We start from the raw sequence: 23,092 nt of genomic DNA, 5'->3' as shown, positions 1-23,092 counted from the left end.
TTCTCGGAGCCGCGAGTGGGCTAGATGAGCGCGCATTTAGGAGTTAAACCTCCCCCGGACAAATTGTGCTTAAGCACATTTGGTTTAAGGTCCAATTCTTTAACTTTGAGACACACTGAGCTCACGCAATATAGAAGCGATTTTATATGTCTTTGAGATTTATTTCTGGGGATAATAAAGCCATTATGGTGTCCCTGCGGTTCTGGCACCCTAGATGGACTTTAGACTTAATTCCGGCCTGCCAGTTACTGAAAGCTCCGTTATCTAGACTCCCTTTACGTAGGTCTATCGTCTGTAGACTGAGCATAACCAGTCTCTCCTGGGGTAAGGGGAGCGCACTAGCGGTGCAGGGAGCCGAGCCTCTCGCACAGACGTGCTCCGAAAACAACAGACATTACTTCTACTTTGGTTTCGTTCCTGTCGACCCTTGGCTGCACCCCAGTTCAGGTCCGCAATTACTTCACACAAGCCACAACCGTGCCGAGGTATCTAAGTCTTAGGTAACACGGAGGAGCGGGAAAAGTCGTCAGCGTTGGTGGTATAGTGGTGAGCATAGCTGCCTTCCAAGCAGTTGACCCGGGTTCGATTCCCGGCCAACGCAGTGTTCTTTTAAACATTTTTTTCTCCTTACGTTCCTTGAATCTGGCCCCAGTGCCACACACAGACAGTTGCTTAATGTCACCAACTCTCCGTGACCCCTTTTCATCGAGAGGACGAGCTGTCTCTAGGGTGGCTGGTGCAAAGGTATACGCTGCAAAGTTGGCCACCTCACCCGCTCCCAATTGATCACAGGAGAGACAATGCTGGTGGTGGAGGCAAGATAATGCAGTCTTCCCCTCCGCTATTCCGCTCTGGTCACCTCCGCACACACCCTCACACAGGCCACATGCGCCGCTCTCTCCAGCACCTTCGTCGCGGTCCAGTGTAAGGTGCGAGCATTTGGGGGCTGCAGCCATGCGCGCTTTCTCCTCCACGGAGTAGCACCAAGCGCAGCTTGCTCCCAACAACCTCCAACCCCTGCGGCCACCGTACCAAGGACCGCCCCAGATCCTTCTGTATTTTTCCCCCTCTTTCTTTTTATCTCCACTCCAGGGCCCAGGATGGGTATGTCTTAAATAAATAGGATTTAAAACAGAATGATCGAAGAAATAAGAAAAGTTACTTCCTTCTCCCCGTCGGGGAATCGAACCCCGGTCTCCCGCGTGACAGGCGGGGATACTCACCACTATACTAACGAGGAAGAAGACGGAGGCCGGCCTTTCTAAGGCCTTGATCTGATTATTTCACTGAACTCAGCATGGTCAGGTGAAGTTCCTGAGGATTCTGTCCTTTCGATTGAGAAATACTGACCTGAAACCTATGCACATTCCAAACCACAACTGAGCGCGAATCCCCAGAAAAGCAGAAATGTACAGAAGGGACCGACACAGAGGCCTCCAAGGCTGCAGAGACCTGAGATCTAAGTACCTGGTTTCTCGCAAAAACATCCCTGAATAGGTCGCACCCCTTTTTACTGTCATCCACAGACAAAGGTTGGCCGGCATCAATCAAGCCAAAAGCTGGCTCTCGCGGCCCTGGAGAGGTGCCAAGCAGGAAGGAGGGAGCAGATCCTAAGTGCTGCCCAATCACGTCCGAAAGTTCCTGCGCTCTTCCTAGCTCGTCAAGGACTTCATCCCGCGAGCGGCTTCTTGCCACCGGGGTGTCCGCTTACAAAAGTGGTCTCTGCATATCTGCTCCGCTCCAAAGCCACCTCAGCGGAATTCAAATATCAAATGCTTCGGAATGCTCTAGTCTCCGCAAAACTCAAGGTAGGGCTCGTCCGGGATTTGAACCCGGGACCTCTCGCACCCGAAGCGAGAATCATACCCCTAGACCAACGAGCCCACGCCAAGTGTCAGCCGCAGACGTCTGTAGAAGTTGTATCAGGCTTGCTTCAATTCTGGGGCCACAAGTCTCAGTGGAACCGCCCTGACGTGCGCTCAGGACCCTTCCCCGGGACACTGAATACTCGGATACAAGGGTCTGGGTAACCCCCTCCGCTCCGGGTCCGCGAGCTCCGACTCTCCCCAGGAAATAACATAGGGGAAGTGGAAGAGAGGGGTTTCGGTCTCACTCCCGCGCAGCCCTCCAGGACTGCCCCGAGCACCCCACTTCCCGTTCCCACCAGTCCCTCTCTCGCCGAAATTCCATAACTTGGAGTCTCGAGTTTTCCCGCTTCCGCCCGCCGTCCTCGGATCCAGAGCCCCCGCGCAGAACTTTGAAGACAAACGTGGAGCTGCCTGGTTGGGGACAATTAATGAGCCCCGAGATCCCTAGGTGAACACCAGTCCCTTATTCTGTCCCTGCATCTGTGTATCCGGGCCGGACCAGCCCCAAGCTAAACCCTTTGTCTAGTAACCCACTGTCTTCCCAGACCGTGTGGTAGTGGAATAATTCCTGGGGCCAAGACGACCTACGGAAGAGGCATCACTGAGATGGTGGGGTGAGGTAGGGAAAATCGGCTTTCCAACCCGCATGAGTGGGGCGGGGCGTCAGGCCTTGAGGACGGTCCCTGATTTCTAACACCCATACCAGCCTGGCCCCAGGGTTTCCCCTCTGTTAGATCAGGTCACTCCTACCCTCGCGTGCAGCCTCCACTCTCCAGTTCTCTCCTAGGGTGACCCAGAAGGAGACCCTCTTACCTGCTGTCTAACACCCCCAGAAGATAAGGGCCTGCTTGGTATGGCCAAAGCCCGTAGACCCGGACGGACTGTTCAATACACTGGCTGTGCTCTCACCTGGGGACTGCCAAGAGTTCTGGTAGCACCTGATGATTCAGCTGCAGGCCATGCGTTCTGCCTTCCCTCAGCTCAGCACCAGCTCTGGGGAGTATTCCCAGCAGGATTCGGATCTGTTGGCCACTGGACACCCTGGTAGCATCTCTGAGCTGAACCACCTCGTTCCATACCCGATCCGTGTGGCCAGGCCCTTCCTAATTGCCAGCCCACAGATACTTTGGTAGGGCCCGACTTCAATGAAGGGTTTAGTTTTTTGCTCCCCCCCCGCCCCCCCGTGCTTTGGGCCAAGGAATGGCGTCCAGACCTTTCTGCCTATCTTCCAAGGACGTTTAGGCCCTGCCAACGACCTACTTCTTGCCTCCTTCTCCATAGCGTGTACTTCTACCCTCACCAGCCTCGCTTTAGTGCTCCACAAATGGGCCCTGCCCTTCCTCAGGCTCTGGAGACTTTTCTCTACCCACCGTGTCCACAGGGTCCCAGCTCTTCAACGCCCTCTTGCAAGAAACCAGATAGTGCTAAGCCAGACCTCTGCTAAGTCCTAACACAGAATGCCAGCTTGTGGAGAATGGACGTAACTATATGTGAAGGGCTTGGTACGGGAGCTGCACATAGAAGATGCACCCTCCCGCGGTGTTTGGAGGAGCCGGCCTGGCTAGCGCTCCTCCTCCCCCCAGTGCCGGCCGGGTGTAGCATCAGCTGAACAAAGGAAGGTGTAGGAATTCACGGGACTGACAGCTCGACTCAAAAGGAAATCTGGATGCTGCGAGTGCGAAAATGTAAAACCCTTGAGTCTTCGAAAATAAAAGCAATTGATGACTCCATTAGGAGACATGGATTCAGCGAAAAAACGGGACTGTCTTCAGACTTAGAGCCAAAGGCACCGCTGGGATTCGAACCCAGGATCTCCTGTTTACTAGACAGGCGCTTTAACCAACTAAGCCACGGCGCCGAAGTCACTCAAAACACCTCTGATACTACACTATAGGAAAATATTGTTTGGAGCCTGGCCACATCAATTTCAGACCTAACATTAATTTTGATTTATCAGCTAGGTTTGGCATCAAACATCCATCCATGGAATCTCCATAATGTTAAAAGATTTACGCCAAAAATGCGCTGTTGGGGAGCCTCCCAGAATCGAGGATTCATGTAATGGGAGGATTTCTGAAACTCGGACCGAAAGTTTGACTTCGGGAAACAGCAATGTGTATTTAGGCAGAAGAAATGAGGCAGGGGAAGAAAAAGCAGCACGTAGTCGGCAGGATTCGAACCTGCGCGGGGAGACCCCAATGGATTTCTAGTCCATCGCCTTAACCACTCGGCCACGACTACACATGTGCAGCTGTTTCGTGTCGGAAACCTTTGTTAGTTCCTATGCCCAGCAAACATCACTATTTTATGGCTCCGGGACTAGGAGACCGGCGAGAGTGAACACCAGAGCAGGTTACAAATAAGGATCCACCCCTTTGCTCGCGGCTCCGCCTTTCTGGAATCCTTGTCCCAGACCTTCCCCTTTCTCCCACCCGCCTCCAACAACGCGCTCCCAGGGAAGAGAAGAGGCGGAAGCCTCCGGGGAACGCTCCCTGCGCCCTAGCTGAGGGAGCACCCTTCCAAAGATTGAAGTGCGCTTACAATTCGAGTTTTGAAGAGCAGTGGGACCTATGTTGTTTGCGGTCAGAAAGCAACTGGTTCTGGGAAAGAACTTCCTTGCAACAAAGTGAGAAGGGAGAAGAAAAAAAAAAGAAAAATCAGTAAGCTGGCCCGTACGGGGATCGAACCCGCGACCTTGGCGTTATTAGCACCACGCTCTAACCAACTGAGCTAACCGGCCAGTAGTGTGCCCCTGGAACCTTGAATCTACATATCTACAACTGTAAATAATGTAGCCAACATTACTAAACAAGAAACTTTTGTGCAGAACTAGCTTTGCTTTCTAAAAGCTTCCCAAATGCTGATTGGAAGTGATCTTTAAAAAACCATAAAGAAATGCCCTCTGAATGACTTTAAGAGGTGTGGTCAGGTTCTTCTTCATTGAGTAAGCAGCTCCCAGGGAAGAAATGGGAGAATGCGGGCCAAATGTATGAGTACCCCCAACTAATTTGATCCTGCAACCCCTAAGTCTGGGTTCTGACTTAGGAATTCCTACTGCTTTCAAGGTGTGGTTCAAGAATTTGCCTTAGGCCTGACCTATGGGAAACCTACAGCACTGACCTCTTCACTGAGGTTCCAGAGGATAGGCTCCTCACATGACTCTTCTAACGTTGGTGCTCCCTCGACTCCACCCTCTTATTCCCATTTGTACTTTCCAACAACTCTAGGCTTGCATACCTGACTTCTTCCAATCATGCTGACTGACACCATCAGAAATGTTGTCTAACTTGCCTCCAATTCCCCAATGTACTGCCCTTGGGTCTGACTTTTGGTGTCATTTCTTCTGCTGGACCAGAGCTCTTAAAACCAGTTTTGACATTGGTGGAAAACAAGGACGGAAATGATGGCGAACAATGGGCAGCTGCCAGCTCAGGAGACCTGGGACCTCACAGACAGCACAAATGTAAAACATCACTAGAGCTTTATTGCAGGCCAAGGGGCCTGTCACAAGTACCCCCACAAGGGGCAAGTGTCTTGTTCCTCTAGCCCCTGCCACAAAGACAGAACCCAAGTGCTCAGGGCCAATGAGTGCAGGTGGCTTTAGCCCAACCAGAGAGGAAATATCAACAGTGCCATGAGTTGCCTATTTCCCCTATCTCCCCAAGGCAGGCTGGCACAAGAAAGAATATGGAGGAGAAATTACAGTAGGGTAGCAGTCAGTGAATACAGGGATCTGGAGTCCTAGTTCAATCACCAAGAAGGTAAGGGCCACAACGAGTGGGAGAAGCAGGGGCCCAGGCCTCAGTGCTCCAGCAGGGCAGGAAGACCTTTCAGGCCATTGTTGTAGTTCCGGTGCAGGAGGAAGCAAAGGCCCCCAGGGAGCTGGAGTGCTCAGGCTCCTGGATAGACAGACATGACAACTGGATCCTGGGGTTCACATGAGTCAGGAGAGGGAGCTTCCCACACTGGAACTGCTGTAGCCTAGGAGGTTCTGAAACAGGAAGAGAGGAAAATGTATGTCCTATGCATGCGGTTGTTACTCCCCATCCACCATTCTCCTCCCCAACCTCAGAAATCCCCCATCAATCCCTCATCGCTCTTCCTCCTGGGACCCATCTGTCTACACCCCCACCCTTCCATCCTTACTTCCTTACCTAAAGGGATGATCTTGGAGGGTTTTCTCTCAAGCTCAAAAGAAAGTACAATAGGGCGGAGGACAGAGAGGCTGGTACAAAGGGTCCGGAGGAAGAGGGTCAAGGGCTCATCAGTCTTGGCTGAGGACTAGAAAGGGAAGCTCAGGATTAATCAGAACTCAAAATTCCTAAACTCTCTACCAAACCCTCAGGAACTTGGGTATCTGAGCCCCACCTCCCAGCCACATCTCACCTCAGGTTGGGCTCCAGGCCCTATAAACTGCAAGGCCACTTTCCCTGGCCCTCTGACAAGCTCGAGGAGGGAGGTCCACTCACTAGGACACAGCCCTAGTGCTGCTGCCACATGATGGTTCCGACAGGTCACCACAGCTTCAGCAGTCCCATCCTCCACCAGGAGCCTGGGGTAGAAATAGAAACTCCCAGAGCAAACCCAGGGCCAGTCACCTGAACCCAACATGCCTCCCTCTCCACCGTGTCATCTTTAACTCACCCTTATTCATTCAAAAATATTTATCCAAGCAATTCCCACAAGCCAAGAATTATGTTAACACAGAGACAGCACACAGGCAAAGCCATGTAACAGGGAAATAAATGGGGTGATAGGTGCCCACTTTGCACTCTCACCTGATGCTGGCCTGGCTTACAGATGTCTGAGTGGGGCAAGTGGAACCCTGATGAGTACACCTTCCCTGGGATGAAGAAAGTGGTTGGAAACATCCTCTTGGTCCCATCACATCCCTCTGCACCAAAGCACCCAGCCCAGCCTGCCCCTCCCATACCTGGATGGAGACACTGGTACAGTGAGCACACACCCAGAGGAGCTGAAGGCTGAAGACAGAAACGATATGGCAAGAGGCAACGGCCTGGAATGGGGCCTGGCCACCCTGCAGCAGTCTAGCCAGGTAGATGTGGGGCAGAGGAACACTAAAGGCGAGAGAGACGGGTGTCAAGAAACAGTCACAGGGGTTCTGAAGGCTGGTCTGTCTGGGAGCACTCAGCAGGCGTAGGGACGGAGGTAAAAGTGGCGCCCATGCTCTCCTGGAAGCCCCATGGTCCCCATTTTGATTTCTGATCTCAAATCGCCATCAATTATTTCTCAGGCTTGAACAACCAAGATGTCAGCCCAGAAAAGATAGTTGCATTTTAGCCTGAAAAGCCTTTAAGAGCTTAGAACACCACATCTTTCTGGGTAGAATGACAGGTATTGGGCATTTTTATTTGGGACTCTGACTCAACACATTCTGCTAGGCTTGGAAATGACTGTAGTTATGGCAAAAATTCCAGAACCGGGAACATGTGTGGGATGCAGATGTGAGGTTGTGAAGTTTGGGGATCAGGACCCGGGGCACTGACCTGACTGTGGTTTCTGGGGGGAAGCTCAGGACCTGCATGTAAGTGGATGACTGGAAACAACAGTAAACATTGTGGGATCTGCAAGTAGAAGAGGAGGAGAAAGAAGTCAATTTGAGGTTGGAACGGGGAACAGGCGTGGCCACTCCCCTGAGGAATGCACCCTCGCCCAGGCTCTATTGAAGGAGGGAGAATGAGGGAAGGACTGGTCTGGAACATCTCATGAGGGGAGAGGGCATAAATTCCAGAGTAACATGTCGAACATAATATCAAAATGGAGGTGTCGCTGGAGCATAGTTAGGTAGCGGTGAACATTCAAGAAAACCACATCAGTAGGGAGAGGAGGCAAAGCCAGCTACGTAGATCTTTACCTGGAAACTCTTTTCTCCAGCTGGTTAAAGTAGACCCGGGCTCCTGGAAGGAGTCCTAGTGGGGGAGGCAAGTGTGGGCCTTCGATATATATGTCCAAGTGAGGGCGGAATTCACAATCAGCAGTCTCCACAGCTACAGTTATCTTCACACACCCTCTCTTGGCTTCAGCGCTCCCTACGGAAGGAAAGGGGAGGGGCCAGTGGTATCTGTCTGGATCACAAGGTCCCATCACTCCATTTTATACCTTCCCCCAAAGGAGGTGTCATTACCTGGCTTTGTCCAGATAGCAGCAGGGAGTGGCTCACACAGAGTCCGCGACAGGATCTCAGCTGAGAAAGACACCAAGGAATCGGTGAAGCTGAAGGGTCAAAAAAATATAGTGAGAATGGAGGCCTAAGAAAGCAGAGAATGGAGAGTCAGGTCCAAGGACAGAAAAAGTAGCCAGAGTCTCTGCTAGAAAGTCATCTATAAGGTTCTGAAAAATCTCATGCTGTGTTGAATCACACACTAAAAGTAACAGGGCTTGTGGGGGGTAATAAAAACAAAAAACAACAGGGCTTATGGGAAAAATAAGGTTGTGGCAGATAACTCAAAACTTATACAACTTTGTAACCAGAGGTCTTACCAAGAAGTACACCAGCAGAATTAAATCTCCACTTCCATTTCAGTCAGTCCATTATCTACAGTTTATATGCTGGAGCTCATGCCCCCTCCTTCAAATCATAGATCCTTGAACACATTCACTTCGGCCCTAACTGGTTTGGGTCAGTGGATAGAGCATCAGCCTGCAGACTGAAGGTTCCTGGGTTCAATTCTGATCAAGGGCACATGCCGGGTTGCAGGCGCTATCCCCAGTGGGAGGTTTGCAGGAGGCAGCCAATCAATGATTCTCTCTCATCATTGATGTTTCTCTCTCTCTCTTCCTTCCTCTCTAAAATCAATAAAAAGTATATTAAAGAAAAAAATTCACTTCTAGTAGAGACCAGTTTCATAAAAATTGCACCTACAATTCAGTAGGGTTTTGTTCGTTTGTTTAATATAGGAGAAATATCTGCAGCTTCTTATTTTAAATTTATTTTTATTAATCCTTACCCAAGGATATTTTCCATTGATTTAAAAAAAATTTTTTTAATTGATTTCAGAGAGGAAGGGAGAGAGAGAGAAAGAGAAACATCAATGATGAGAGAGAATCATTGATCAGCTGCCTCCTGCACGCCCCACACTGGAGATCGAGCCTGGAACCTGGGCATGTGCCCCAACAGGAAGTCAAATTGTGACCTCTTGGTCCAGAGTTGACATTCAACCACTCAGCCATGCAGCCAGGTGGGCTCCATTGATTTTTAGACAGAGTGGAAGGAAGGGGGAGAGATGGGAGAGAGAGAAACATCAATGTGAGAGAGATGTGAGAGAGACACATCAATTGGTTGCTTCCTGCACACATCCTGCAACCAAGGTATGTATTCTTGACCGGAATCAAAACCGGGACCCATGGGCTGATAGTCTATCCACTGAGCCAAACTGGCTTGGGCTCTCTGAAGCTTCTTCATTTGCACTTGCAGCCACCCCGAAAAGCTTACATGAGGGAAGTATAGTTGTTCCTGAAGCATAAGCCACTCCCTGTACTAAAGGAAGGCTCTTCTCTATAGATTCTCAGCGTTTGTCCTTACATTTTTTTAATGTTTCTTACATTTCCTCTTCTTGCTGAGGCTTTTCCTGACTTGTGAGAAAGACTGCTCATGATCACTTCAAAACAGTAACATGCTGGGGGGAAATCAGGTATGAAACACAATTTCCATCTTACACCGACATCTTCCTGTAGAACAGCGGTTCTCAACCTGTGGGTCGCGACCCCTTTGGCGGTTGAATGACCCTTTCACAGGGGTCGCCTAAGACCATCCTGCATATCAGATATTTACATGACGATTCATAACAGTAGCAACATTACAGTTATGAAGTAGCAATGAAAATAATTTTATGGTTGGGTCACAACATGAGGAACTGTATTTAAAGGGCCAGAGGTTGAGAACCATTGCTCTAAATCACAGGAAAGAAACACGCTGTGGCAGAGAATGGACCATTCACCATATCTAACCACGGCAGAGGAGCAGAGAGCAGCCCAGTGAGCTGGAGAAGCTGGCAGACATTTACTTGTCACTGAGCAGGTCGGTCAGCGAGGATTCAGGCAGTGCCTTGTTGGTACCCGGCACATCTGGGATGTCCCGGGAGCGCTCAAGTTCCAGGGTCCATGCATCCTGGACAGTGAGGCAGGAGGTACAGCCGGCCAACTCCAGAGGACGCTGCGATATGCAGGATGCACCGCCCTCCTCAAACAACGCTGGCGTCTGCCAGGAAATGGGAAGACAATGGACTCGAGTGTGCCCTGGTCCTGAGGAAGGTTCACAAAATACTATGACCCCATTTTGACTTCTCTCTGGAGCCTGATGAAGGAAGTGACTTAGAAATAGACAATCTTTCGATTTGATCGAGATCTACCTTTCTGCGAGGAGACCTAGAGAGTGGCCAGGCACTGGCACTTCCTCTCCAGATCCCAAGCCAAAAAAGCTTTCTGGGGGAGGGTCTGATGACGTCGGGCACTCACGGGAGGGCCAGGAGCCACGAGTCGGTACACTTGCCCGGGGTGCAAGAACTCGAACCAGCGGACTGCGGGGCCAATGAAGATGAGGAGAACCTGTGAGGAAGGACAGCGGGGTCCTTGGGTTCCAGGCAGGAGCCAGGGGCACACAGGTCAAGCCCTAGACCTCTGAAGTCCCAGCTCACCTTCTGATCCTTGTTCTCATCTCCCCTGTGCTCAGGTGGGCCCCAACCAGTTCCCTCCTTCCTCTGGGTACCCCCGAGCCAGCTCCCTGATATGTGGAAACTGAGGGTGGGCTTGGCCACCTCTGGACTGGCTCCTGGGGGGCCACAAAAGTTCCTCTTCATCAGTGCCTCCTTGTGGGACAGCAAGAACAGCCGGCTCTGTCCTGTAAGGGGGCCCTCGGGGAGGGCCGGCTCTGGCGGAGGTGTTGAGGAGGAGGCTGAGTGAAGGAAAGGTCTGGGCATAGGCCAGATCAGGGCGTCAGCCAGAAAGAACTGGACATAGACTCTGTTGGAGAAAGGAACAGGTTTCTTAGTGAGACAGGCATTGGGTGTTGTGGCCCCAGCATTCCAACCCCTGCTCCAGGCCCTTCCCCTTTCCCTTAGAGACTTGGAGGGTAGCCACTACCCCAGAAGCCAACCTGGCCCGCTGCTCCTGGATGAAGCCTTCCATGCCCAGCTCCTTCCAGGAAGGAAAGCTGCTCCTGACATTCCTCTCGATGACCAACTGGAACCGCTCTGCCCGCACCAAGCAGCCTAGAGGAAAGATGTTTTCTGTTTTGGCAACAGAGAGAGCCGTGGAGTGGGAAGCAAAGCAGACCATCCTGCCGGACCCCACCTCAGAGGGTGACACTCCAAGGGAAACCATTCCCCCCGCATGTCGTCCCGCCCTGGCCTCCGAGGCTGAAAGGCATCGATCTCCTTTCTCACAAATCCATACAATGCCTGCCTGTTCCCAGATCTAAGAAAACTTTGCTTTCCAGAATTTCCTTGTCTACAAATCTCAGTGGGTCCAATAAGACCATTATTCCTCCAAACTAAGAATATGGTAGTGGGAGCGGCCATCTGGTGTGCGCATTAGGCACGAGGTAGGGGTTGGAGGTCTGGCTAGGGAGCCCCTTGCTCCTTTTCTCTACTTGCTGACACCAGTCTCCCAAACTTCTCCCCAAACGCGATGAACGCCTGCCACTTCGGCATCTCTAGAGAATCCCAGCAGGTGCTTCCTCTCAAACCCATGTGCTGAGACCCTGTACTCCACGACGACCCTCTCTCTACTTCTGGCCTCCAAACCTAGGAGCCGGGGGTCGGTGACGGGCTGCGAGTGCTCATTCAGGAGGAGGCAGGGGAGGGAGCCACTTTGGTCCCGAAGCTGCAGACAACCTTTATGAGATGAAGCCACCAGAACCCCAAGTAAAACCTGCAGGGAGATGAAAGCCAAGGTGTCAAGTATTTGTTAAGCACACATTGAGCATCTATTATGTGCGAGGTACTGTTAAAGGTTAGCTACAAAGTAAAAAAGACATGGTCTCTAACCTCAAAGAACTTCTATTTGAGGGGGGGAGACAGGTGTGAAAAAGCACACACGTGCGTTCACACACTTGGTAGTAGGAGAGAAAGTGTTCAAATCAAAGTTAGAGAACCTCAGCAGCCACAAGAAGAAGTTTGGGTCTTATTTTACGTGCACTGGGAAAACAACAAAAGGATTTAAAGCAGAGAGTTTTGTCATCCAAGCTGCATTTTACCTCCCTCTTTCTAGTTGCTGCAGGGAGGGGTGGTCTAGTTAGAAGGCTAGTCAGTCAACATGATGAGAAATGACTACAACAGTGGTAGTGAGAATGGCAAAGAGAGGAAGTGCCCTGAGCCCTGCTGGAGCCCACTTACCTGGGCCGGGTGGAAGGTGGAGGGCAGCAGACAGAGCCAGGACCAGGCCAGGCGCTGATTGAGTTGGCAACTGGTCAGGTGAGAAACTTCTGGGAGAGGCAGGAGGGTCTTAGGGTCAAAGGAAGTCCAGGCCTTGGACTGCCCTTCCTCTTTCAGGGCGGCCAGAGTGGGGAAGGAGCAAGGAGTTTGCAGCCGAGTGTACTGTCAGAAGAGAAGAAAAATCAGATTGGGCATCCCACATACGCCCCCGCCACCCCGTTTCCCCCACATCCTCACACCTTCTGGAGTGGACAGCAATGTGGCTCTTCAAGGATCTCCCTGTGTGCATTCCGACTGGGGCTGCCCGATGGAGCTAGAACGTCCAGGGCAGGAGCCAGGAGCTGCAGTCCCAGGCTGGGGCTCCCGGAACAGGAGCACTGCAGGAACTGGTGGTGTCGCAGCACGTGGGGGCACAGCCTTGGGAAAGGAGCTGAGTCACCTTCCCCTCTTCCAGGATCCTGCTTCCCTTAGAGGTGGTGCCCTACCCCCCGTGCCACCCCAGCCCAGACCCTCATCCTCCTCACTTGCAGGCCAGCTCCTCCAGGGCCTTGGTAGCCCACAGGTAGAGGGGAAGCCCTAATTGACGCTCCCATACCAGCTGCTCATACAGGGAGGCCCCCCAGGCTTGGAGGGAAGATTGAGTCTCAGGCTTCTGACGAGAGAAGCCCCGAAGTAGAACAGCACCGCGGAGACAAGCGGCTAGCACTGGCCTTCTTGTCCCTCCACCCACTGACTGGAGGAGGTGAACATCCTGGAGCTGGGGGAAAGCAGAAAGGGTGAAGAAGCAGAGGTGAAGGTCACTCAGTGACCCCACGCAGAGCTGACTGCAGTTTTCCACTGCCTGGGTTCCCATTTCTCCCACACAGGTCATTTCCTCTCACCCTCCACGCCTCACCTTCCATCACAACCCACCGTCCCTGGGTAAGCCTTCATCTCTCATCAGCTCCACTCAGTCCTTCTGTGGGCCAGGGGGCTCCCGGCTGGCATGGCTTCCCTACTCAGCAGGCTGCCTGACCTCATTCTGGCCCTCGCTACACCTGCGCTTCAGCTCCCACATCTCCTCCTCCAGTTAGATGCCCTTCTGTGAAGGAGATGCTCTGGTCCCAAGCCCTCCTCCTTTTGCCCCAGCCTCTACCTTCTGATCTGAGCTCTCGTCCAAATCATTCTTAACAAACGCACATGCCCACCCCCAATACACACGTATTGTTTTTATATTTTTGTTGTAAAGGTCCCCACCCTGCTGCCAGAAAAGACCAGCCTAGAAGGTAGAAGAAGCTGCTGAGGAGCCTCTTTGGTCAGCAGCCCCGATCCCTCACGTACCTCCAGACAGACTCCTGGTCGCACCACCCGCCTGAGGCCATGGAACGGCTGGTAGGAAAGGCAGAGCCCCAGCTGCCCATCCAGCTCATAGAGGCCAGCGGGCTGATTCAGCACGCCGGTGACCGTGCCCTGCGAAGAGGCCAAAGGGCCCGTTGATCCCCATCTCCTTTCTCTCTGGAGACCCAGTTTCCTGCCCCTCAGGCTCTAGGACCTCTCCCTTATGCTCACCGTGTATGACAGGAGCCTGGAGTCCCGGGCAAGACCCTTTTGCTCCTGCCTGTCTTGGATGTTGCTTGTCCCGGGGAGTGGCTTGGGGTCAGCCTCCAGGAGAGTTCTGCCCAACTCCAGGTCCAGGTCCAGCTCTCGCACGCATTCTGGTTTCAGCGGCAACAGCTGAGAGGAGGGGTTGGTGGTCCAAACACGGTAACGGTGACCATGAATCTTGGATGCGCGCAGCTCTGTCAGCACATAGGCCCTGCCAGGCCAAAGGGCTCGGTGCCAAACCAGCTGGGCGGGGACCTGGCTTGTGCAGAGGCAGGCAACATGGGACACGAGATGCTTCTCACAAGCTATCCTTCTGTCCCTTTCCATCATAATTTAACTGCAAAGACCTGCCCTCAGGAGCTTTCCTTGTCTCATCTTCCTTGTTTGCCAATTAAATCTTAAGCCATAGAACTTTTAGGATCTCTTTTCTCTCTTAGGAGATTCCAAATCCCTCCCCTAAGATAAAAACCATCCCTAAAACTTCCTTCCAAATACATAAATATTCCATTCAGAAACTTATATCCTTTTTGCATTTCCCCTCTCTCACCCTATAACGTATAAACAACTTCTATTTATTTAGTCAATACGCACTGGGTACGTATGTATCCAGTATTAGGATAGATGTTATGGGAAATATAATAGACTGTTCCCTCTTCTCCAACATATTTCAAACCACAGACACAAACCCAAGTAATAATATGGAGCCACGTATGATCAAGAGGCACAAAGAATACACATTTACTAAGGATGGGTTGGAATGATTAGAAAGGCCAAGTGAAAGAAGAGGAACTTGAAGGACATCTTGAAGTGGAGAGAGAGAGAAGAAGAATTTAATAAGAGGCAACATCATAGAAATGTTCAGAACTTAGAACAAGCTATGCAATGAAAACACTGGCCCGGATGAAAAGGGAATGTTCTTGGCAGTTGCATAGAAAAATGAGAAATATCAAAGTAGGAAAATACTAGTAAAAGTAAACAGCTTGAATTGACTCTAATCCTCACCTGCACAATGATGGACACATGGCTGCCAGCCTGGCTGCCAGCTGGGGACAATTCACCAAGAGACGCAATGAAGTAAGCTTTCTTTTTACTTTTCACCAGAGCACTCAATCGAACCAGCTTCCCAGCCAGATTTGGCTGTATAACTCTGAGCTTGCTTCTAAAGAAGGGAGAAAGAAGAGAGGAAGAAGTCATTATTTCTCTTCTTTTCCCCTGCAAATTCCTCCCCTTCCCTGTAAAGAATAATCCAATTATGATTAAACATTTCCATTTTCCCATGGGTATTCCAAAGAGGCCATATTATTCCCTTTATCTGGAGCATCTCATCAATATTACTCTCAATACCTTTCTCTCCTTCTTTCCACTGACTCACCATCCTCCTCCCGGTTTCATAGTGCTCCCTCCTCCCCTGGAGAGCGAAGAATTACCTGTGCCTGAGGAGGCGGGAAGCAGCCTCTGGGTAGAGAACAGGAATAGGGGTCGGAGGGCCAGGACTGATGGTCAGGGGAACCACTGGCACAGGGACACCCCAGAGCTCCAGGTGCCCTTCTCCTGAGGCATTCCACTTGGCAGGAGGAAGGTAACTCCAACTGGGGAACAGAAAGAGATGGCCCAACCAAGAAAGGTCCAGATCTATGAGCTAGGAAAGACCAACATCAAGGGTTAATCAGCATCCCTTTACCTGCCTCCACCTTTGTTCCCCGACACTTAATTGCCTCACTCCCTGGACACCATTCTTGTTAGGATCTGAGGCAGCTGACATCCCCCTTCCTACTCACCTCACAGCCCAGGATGCCCGTGTTATCTTTCACATAGAGGCTTCCATTTCTGCACTCCTGTTCCAAGTCCTCCGGTAAGTCTGTGAGTGTCCCCAAAAGTAACAGCCGCTCTCGGGGGAGGGCGGTCCCACCGAGTCCAGCCTCCTGGGCCCAGGCCTGATAGGCAGTACTGCTCCAGGACAGGTGGCTGCAGCAGGGAAGGTGCTGGTGGCTCCTGAGGTCCTGCACTGAGACAAAGCTGCAGAAGGAAGGGAGCGAAGTTGTGTCCAAACCTAGGAAGTTACACTCAACCCCGACAAATCTCCCCATATCCCAAGGAAAGGTCAATGGGAAAATGGACTAAGGGAAAAGTTCAATTGATTGAAGGGGGAAAAGATGAAGGGAGAGAGGGAGGGAGATTGCTTAAGGAGAAGGGATAGGGGAGAACTGGATCAGGATAGAGCACTTAGGGGACTTCACTCAATTTGTAACATTTTACTTCTTATAAAAAAGAACTGAATCAAATATGGCAAATTTTAAGGTTTTAAAAATTGAGCCTTAAGTACCTGGCTAACCACAATGTCAATAAGCTCCCTGTTTAGTTCAGCTCTTTTTTGCAGGCAACACTTTCTCAATGAAGACAGGAGGGTGCTGATTTACATTCTGGTGGGCCAGCAATGTTAGTTACCACTGGTTTGTTTATTTGATTTGCAATCCTTCTTGTCTTTATTCTGAAGCTAACCAGTTGAAGTATATATTTTCCTTTTCTGTGTAGTTATGAATAACATTTTTTATTGATTTGAGAGAGGGAGAGAGAAAAAAAAATCAATTTGTTATTCCATTTATTTATTGGTTGCTTCCTCTTTGGTGCGCCCTAACCAAAGATCGAACCTGCAACTTTGGCATATTGGGATGATGCTAACCAACTGAGCCACTCAGTCAGGGCTATGAATAACATTATATTTTTATTTTTTTAATATGTTTTTATTGATTTCACAGAGGAAGGAAGAGAGGGATAGAAACATCAATGATGAGAATCATCGATCAGCTGCTTCCTGCACACCCCCTACTGGGGATCGAGCCTGCAACCCAGGCATGTGCCCTTGACTGGAATCGAACCCAGGACCCTTTAGTCCGCAGGCCGACACCCCATCCACTAAGCCAAACCAACTAGGGCTGAATAACATTTTAATACAGATATTTCTCTTAGTATTCCAGTTTAGAAAATTTCCCATCCTTGTTGATGTTAATATTTTTATTTTATTATTTTTTTAAAAATATATTTTATTGAATTTTTACAGAGAAGAAGGGAGAGGGATAGAGAGTTAGAAACATTGATGAGAGAGACCGATCAGCTGCCTCCTGCACAGCCCCCAGTAGGGATGTGCCCGTAACCCAGGTACATGCCCTTGACCGGAATCGACCCTGGGACCCCTGAGTCTGCAGGCTGACGCTCTATCCACTGAGCCAAACCGGTTCAGCAATGTTAATATTTTTAAATTACATTTATTGGGGTAACATAAAATTTTCAGGTGTACAAGATTATAAGTTAAGATCTGTGTACTCTTATGAAGGGCTTTCCACACGAAGTCTAATTTCCTTCCAATACCATATATGTGACCCCTTTACCCATTTCACCCTCCCTGCACCCTGTTCTCCTCTGGTAATTACCTTCTGTTGTCTTTGAGTTTTTATTTGTTACTTTTTGTTTTATATTCCACATGAGTGAAATCATCAGTTTTTGTCCTTTTCTGTCTGACTTATTTCACTTAGCATAATACTTTCAAGATCTATTCATGTTATTGCAAAAGGCATTATTTCATCTTTTTTATGGCTGAATTGTATTCCACTGTGTATGTATGTATATGTACCGTATCTTCTTTATCTTGTCATCCATCAGTGGACACTTAGGTTGCTTCCATGTCTTTTTTTTTTTTTTTTTTAGTTTTTCAGATGTTCCAAATACTTAGAAAGTCACGATCATTTTATTTATTTATTTATTTTTAATATTTTTATTGATTTCAGAGAGGAAGGGAGAGAGAGATAGAAACATCAATGATGAGAGAAAATCATTGATTGGCTGCCTCCTGCATGCCCCCAACTGGGGATGGAGCCCCCAACCTGGGCATGTGCCCTTGACCAGAATATAACCCAGGACCCTTCAGTCCACAACTCTATCCACTGAGCGAAAACTGGCTAGGGCGTTTCCATGACTTAATTATTGTAAATAATGCTGCAATGAACATAGGGTAAATATATCATTATATATAAGTGTTTTCATATTTTTCAGGTAAATACTCAGAAGAGGAATTGCTGGATCATATGGGAGTTCTACTCTAGTTTTTTGAGAAATCACTATAGTGTTTCCATAGTGGCTGCACTAATTTACATTCCCACCAAGAGTGTACAAGGGTTCCCTTTTCTCCATATCTTCTCCAACACTTGTTATTTTCCATTGGTGTATAATGAAGTCCATGGATGAGAAATTGCACAGAATTTTGAAAATGGTATCTTAGATAACACGGAGTACAATTACACTGTCTTCTCAGCAAAGATCCCCTTCCTTCACTGATTGAGACAGATTGCCAAGCTGATTGAAGTGTTTCCCAAACTATATGCAGGTTAAGGGAGTGTCAGGGAAAACATATCCTGCTCTCGATTAAGTTTGGTAAATGACAAATTAAACAAAGCTGAACAGATTTCTACCTTTTTTATTTTTTAAAAGATATATATACAGTGATGTGTATACTCAATAATACCATAAAAGTAGCTAAAATAAATGAGTTAGAGCTATCAATCTGAATAAATCTCAGAAGCATAATGTCAAGTACAAAAAGCAAATTGCAAAATATATATATATATATATATATATATATATATATATATAATTTATATAAAGTCTAAAGGTATGCAAAACTCTACTGTATATTGATTAGGGATAACTGCATATATAGTAAATATATAAAAATATTCACATGAATAATATACTTTATTTTCAAAATACTTCTATAAGGTTTCTTTTTGCAGGATATTTCAGAGCCTTCAATATGTTAATGAGTCTTATGACTCTCTTAGAATAGTTTATCATATCCAATGTCTCTCAAGTTTATTTAGCCATGGAGCCCTTTTCTTGTGTTATTTTATTAATATTGCCTAGAACAGTTTAGGAAATGGTACTAAGCAAAAAACAATAACAACAAAATACCTTCAGGAGACCTTACACTTAGTTCTTAAACACAACTATCTGCACTTGGTGAATCTTAGCTTCCTAACACACAAAATGAAATAGTATCAGCTTTCCTCCCCACTTTGAGAGTTCTTTCTCCAAACCTTCTTTCAGGCTTCTCCTCGACCTCTCCCTTCCTTTTCTTCTCTAAAATTAACTTAAGCCTGCTTTGGAGAACTGTGGGAAAAGCAAAGCAGCTTGATGAAGAATGGAAATGTTTGGCAGAAGGGGGTGTGTTTACTCCTTTCCCTCCCCTTACCAAGTTTCCCCTCACTTTTCTCTGGTCCTTCCTTTTCAACTCCAAATCGAACTTCCCCCTGAACCCCAACTCTCCTTACCTGTAGCTGAGGGGCAGTGTAAAACCCTGGTGCCTTCCCTGGGACAACCAGGTCGTCTTCACACAGTCAATTACCAACTGAGTGAACTGGATAGTAGGCTCCTTGCCAGGTGGACACAGGGTCTCTTGGATGAAGGCCTGGGCAGCTTCAAGCCAGGTTTTCTCCTGAGAAAAGTGAATCTAGTTAAAACAACTTCATGACAATCCTGCCCACCAAGAAATTTGGGGAAGAATAAAGCAACAGAAAAAAAAAAAATCAAGAGGGCATGTAAATGAAGAGGAAATGTAAAGGAGTTGAGAGCTTAAAGAAACCTTACAAGTCTTTTAGTCCAGCTATACAATCAACTCAGACAGCTGGCAATCCAGCTCTGGTCTTGCATCTTTCTCTAACAAACCTGCACCAACCCTTAAAGTGCTCAACTGGGACCTATATTCCTCTGTGAACCATCCCAGGTAGAATGCTGCTCCCTCCTTGGGGCTCCCACAGCACCTTGCACATACCTCTATTAAGAGCAATGATCAATAAAGATAGCGGGTCCCATTTTATATAGAGTCTAGCTATAAAGCCAGCAGGTTGAAAAAAAGATTGTTCAAAATCACCCTTGAAAATAATCCTTTAAATTGCTCATAAAGAATAGGACATAGGTCCTAGCCTGTTTGGCTCAGTGGATAGAGTATCAGGCCTCGGACTGAAGGGTCCTGGGTTTGATTCAGGTCAAGGGCACATAACCGGGGCGCATGCAAAAGGCAAACAATCGATGTCTCTCTCTCACATCTATGCTTCTTGCTCTCTGTCTCTCCCTCTCCTTCTCCCCTTCCACTCTCTCTAAAATATCAATGGAAAAATATCCTCAGGTGAAGAGTACCAAAAAAAAAAAAAAAATAGGACATAGTACTTTATAGTAATATAAAGGAAAATGTGCCTAATAATGAACAGTACATAAAAAACGACATGAGTACAATTTTTTATTATTCCATTGTTTAGTCATCTATACAGTTGAGTTCCCATAAGCTAAATACATATATAATACAACCCCATTGCATTTGTTTCTTGTACTATCTTTTCATCTAAGATGTGGACTTTCTAAGGAGGACATGAACTATTTTTACATACTTGTCACAGAGTCTGAACACAGTTGCCTCTATATGTAGATAATTCTAGGGCATGAGTCCAGCTTGGCCTATTCCCAGTGCTAGGCAGCTTTATTTTATAACTACAGGCCTGGTGCATGAAAATTCGTGCACTTAGGGAGGGGAGGGTCCCTCAGTCTGGCCTGTGCCCTCTCGCAGTCCAGGAGCCCTCGGGGGATGTCCACCTGCCAGCTTAGGCCCGCTTCCCGGGGGATGGGGCCTAAGCTGGTAGATAGACATCCCTCTGGCAGCCTGGAAGCCCTCAGGGGATGTACAACTGATGGCTTAGGCCTGCTGCAGCTGTGCTGGCCAGCCATGAGCCGGCTTCTGAGCTGAGCTCCCCTTGTGGAAGAGCACTGACCACCAGGAGGCAGCTCCTGTGTTGAGTGTCTGCCCTCTGGTGGTCAGTACATGTCATAGCAACCAGTCATTCCCAGTGGCTCCCAGTATTCCAACCTTAGGGTCAATTTGCATATTACCCTTTTATTATATAGGATAGGATTCCAACAGAGTTCCACAATACTTACGAGAAGGACCTTTATCCTTTTTGATCCTCAGTGATAATTCTAAACCATTACAGTTCTATCCCTGTCCCTCAATGCTCCTTGATTAGCTTTCTGGCCAAACGTCCAGGTTCAGTTCATCTTTAGCAAAAACCAGTCTTCAAGTTCTAGATGACGTCAGTGTCCAGTGATGGCGAACCTATGACACGGTGACACGCGAACTCATTTTTTCTGGTTGATTTTTCTTTGTTAAATGGCATTTAAATATATAAAATAAATATCAAAAATATAAGTCTTTGTTTTACTATGGTTGCAAATATCAAAAAATTTCTATATGTGACCCGGCACCAGAGTTAAGTTAGGGTTTTTCAAAATGCTGACACACCGAGCTCAAAAGGTTCGCCATCACTGTCAGTGTCCTTGTGGACAGCCCTCCTATTGACGTTCACCTTCACTCCATCTCAGCCACTCTCATGCATGGTCAGGGTTGTCAAACCGGGACCAGGTCTTCATTCAGAGCTCCGCATCAACATAATCAAAGCCCAGACTCTCAGACTTTTTGCGTCTTCCTCTCTTGGTTGCTTTTTTTAAGCCCCTGTTTCTCTGAAAGCCTGTCCATTGCTTGGCACATTGAACACTACGGTTTCTCTCAAAGTGGTACCTCAGCGTCATCAGTTTCATTAACAATGCAGGTGATTTGTAGATGACCTCATCTACTGAGACAGAATGGGAGGGGGTAGTATTTTAAATACACTCCCCAGATTGATAGTGATATAGGCTGAAGTTTGACAACACTGGATATTTTCCTCTCAATGACTTCACCCACTGGATGCCATGGATAGATGCTGATGGTTCCTTAAACCTCTACTTTAGCTCTAGTTCTATCCATGCACCTAGCAGACTCTCCACCTGGCCAACCTGCAGGCACCACAGCTGCTCACCGCTCAACTTTTCACAACATCCACTCCTCTTCCAGGGCTCACAAACCTTGCAAATAGCACCCCCAAGCACACAGTTCGACCCTGCAACCCGGATGTCCTCATCCCCCTTCCCTTTTCACTCTGCCTTCACCTCTGGTCCCTCGACATCAGTGCCTCGGCCAGGATCACCATCCCCTCTGGTTGCCTGGCAACCACAGCCTTCTAACTGGTACTCTCTAGTCCACTGTCCACGCTGCCACCTCAGGATGTGAAAACACGAATCTCATCCAATTCTTTTTCTTCTTAAAACCCTCAGTAACTCCCAACTGGCCTCAGGTTCGAGTCGCCGCTTAGCAAGACTCACAAGCCTGTCGGCTCTGATTCCTCCATCACCACGCAACTGAACGTCTTGTTTTTCAAGGACACCTTCTCTACCTCTTGCCTTTAACCATGTTTTTTCTCCGCCTTGAACCCCACTTCAGTGATTTTTTTTTTTTTTTTTTTTGCTTTGCGAACTCTTTACACGCACTTTGGGTCTCAAAAGCTTTTCCTGATGATCAGTTACCGCCGCGGCAGGGGTCTCCCCAAGACACCCACAGTGCACAGTTCGCCACCAGTCTGCTCCCGGGCTGGAAGTCTAGAGAGTGGACCGACACGTGTTTAGGGATCACAGCGGCGCCACGGGCGTGAAGGAATAAATAAATATTTTCCCAGAACCAGTGAGAGGGCTAGGACAGGCAGCCTCACAGGTTCCCCCTCGCTGGGCACGGCCAGCGGAGTCAGGGAGGCAAAGGGGCAAGGTGGGGGCAACAGGAAGAGAAAGAAAACCCAGGACAGACAAGAAAAAAAGGACGAGGGTAGGGGAACAGCACTCACGGAGCCAACAGCCTGAGCGCGGCGAGCCGCCATGATACGCCCCAGGCGTTGCTCCGAGAGCTGAGCCAACCGGCGTCGGCGCGAGTGCTCACGGGAGAGCCGGCTCGTGACGTCATCGGCGGGCGCGTTCTCCTCTGCACCTTCGGCTCCTCCCCCACCCAGCGACCTGAGAGTGCCACGCCCACCAGCGCCACGCCCACCAGCGCCACGCCCACCTCTGCCCCGCCCGTGGTCGCAGGATCTCCCGCCGTTTCATCCCGTCTGGCTTCCCCGGGTGGGCAGGGGAGCTCGGGGCCTGAAACGTAGCGGCCTGGTCGGTAACTCTTAGCGTCTTTAGGTTCCCCTGGTCTGTGTACCAAGCAGAGAGAAGTGTTTCCTCCTTAATGCAGCCAGAGTACAGCAAAACCTCGCCGTAACGGACTAATTCGGGGGGGGGGGGGGGGAGGGGGGATGGTCCCTTAAAGCCCAGAGTCCGTTATATAATAAAGTTGGTTTTCTG

General features: G+C 49.0%; 1 protein-coding gene and 6 non-coding genes across 7 annotated transcripts; 1 reads left to right on the top strand and 6 right to left on the bottom strand.

Moving 5' to 3' along the window:
- Positions 1–529: 529 nt before the first annotated feature.
- On the top strand, positions 530–601 carry TRNAG-UCC (transfer RNA glycine (anticodon UCC)). Its single transcript has one exon. It is a non-coding gene; the product is annotated as a tRNA-Gly (tRNA).
- A 567-nt stretch (positions 602–1,168) lies between these two features.
- On the bottom strand, positions 1,169–1,240 carry TRNAD-GUC (transfer RNA aspartic acid (anticodon GUC)). The gene has a single exon. It is a non-coding gene; the product is annotated as a tRNA-Asp (tRNA).
- Positions 1,241–1,811: 571 nt separating this feature from the next.
- On the bottom strand, positions 1,812–1,883 carry TRNAP-CGG (transfer RNA proline (anticodon CGG)). Its single transcript has one exon. It is a non-coding gene; the product is annotated as a tRNA-Pro (tRNA).
- A 1,769-nt stretch (positions 1,884–3,652) lies between these two features.
- TRNAT-AGU (transfer RNA threonine (anticodon AGU)) lies at positions 3,653–3,726 on the bottom strand. The gene has a single exon. It is a non-coding gene; the product is annotated as a tRNA-Thr (tRNA).
- Positions 3,727–4,027: 301 nt separating this feature from the next.
- On the bottom strand, positions 4,028–4,109 carry TRNAS-AGA (transfer RNA serine (anticodon AGA)). The gene has a single exon. It is a non-coding gene; the product is annotated as a tRNA-Ser (tRNA).
- A 425-nt stretch (positions 4,110–4,534) lies between these two features.
- Positions 4,535–4,608, bottom strand: TRNAI-AAU (transfer RNA isoleucine (anticodon AAU)). The gene has a single exon. It is a non-coding gene; the product is annotated as a tRNA-Ile (tRNA).
- A 724-nt stretch (positions 4,609–5,332) lies between these two features.
- Positions 5,333–22,645, bottom strand: CTC1 (CST telomere replication complex component 1). Its single transcript, XM_070395626.1, has 23 exons — positions 22,594–22,645; positions 19,165–19,328; positions 15,622–15,859; positions 15,271–15,482; positions 14,846–15,002; positions 13,808–14,098; positions 13,580–13,708; positions 12,784–13,016; positions 12,499–12,676; positions 12,221–12,421; positions 11,630–11,756; positions 10,981–11,095; positions 10,523–10,847; positions 10,344–10,433; positions 9,893–10,086; positions 8,014–8,102; positions 7,744–7,918; positions 7,376–7,453; positions 6,802–6,946; positions 6,647–6,711; positions 6,255–6,420; positions 6,023–6,149; positions 5,333–5,859 (listed from the first exon to the last, which is right to left on the bottom strand). The coding sequence occupies exons 1-23, from the start codon at positions 22,624–22,626 to the stop codon at positions 5,699–5,701; spliced, it is 3,693 nt and encodes a 1,230-aa protein (XP_070251727.1). The 5' UTR covers positions 22,627–22,645; the 3' UTR covers positions 5,333–5,698.
- Positions 22,646–23,092: the final 447 nt, after the last annotated feature.

The sequence above is a fragment of the Myotis yumanensis genome, unplaced genomic scaffold (genome assembly GCF_028538775.1).
Source record: "Myotis yumanensis isolate MYYU_CA2020_CCGP unplaced genomic scaffold, mMyoYum1.0.hap1 SCAF_16, whole genome shotgun sequence".
Classification (NCBI taxonomy): domain Eukaryota; kingdom Metazoa; phylum Chordata; class Mammalia; order Chiroptera; family Vespertilionidae; genus Myotis; species Myotis yumanensis.
This window is presented reverse-complemented; position numbering and strand designations above follow the sequence as displayed.

Excerpts from the sequence above, each read along its gene's own strand:
- CTC1 (XM_070395626.1), bottom strand. The coding sequence starts at position 22,626 with ATGGCGGCTCGCCGCGCTCAGGCTGTTGGCTCC. Across the intron at positions 8,103-9,892 it reads ACCGACCTGCTCAGTGACAA|CTTCACCGATTCCTTGGTGT; the intron begins GTAAATGTCTGC and ends TTGACCCTTCAG. Across the intron at positions 6,712-6,801 it reads GTACCAGTGTCTCCATCCAG|GGAAGGTGTACTCATCAGGG; the intron begins GTATGGGAGGGG and ends TCTTCATCCCAG.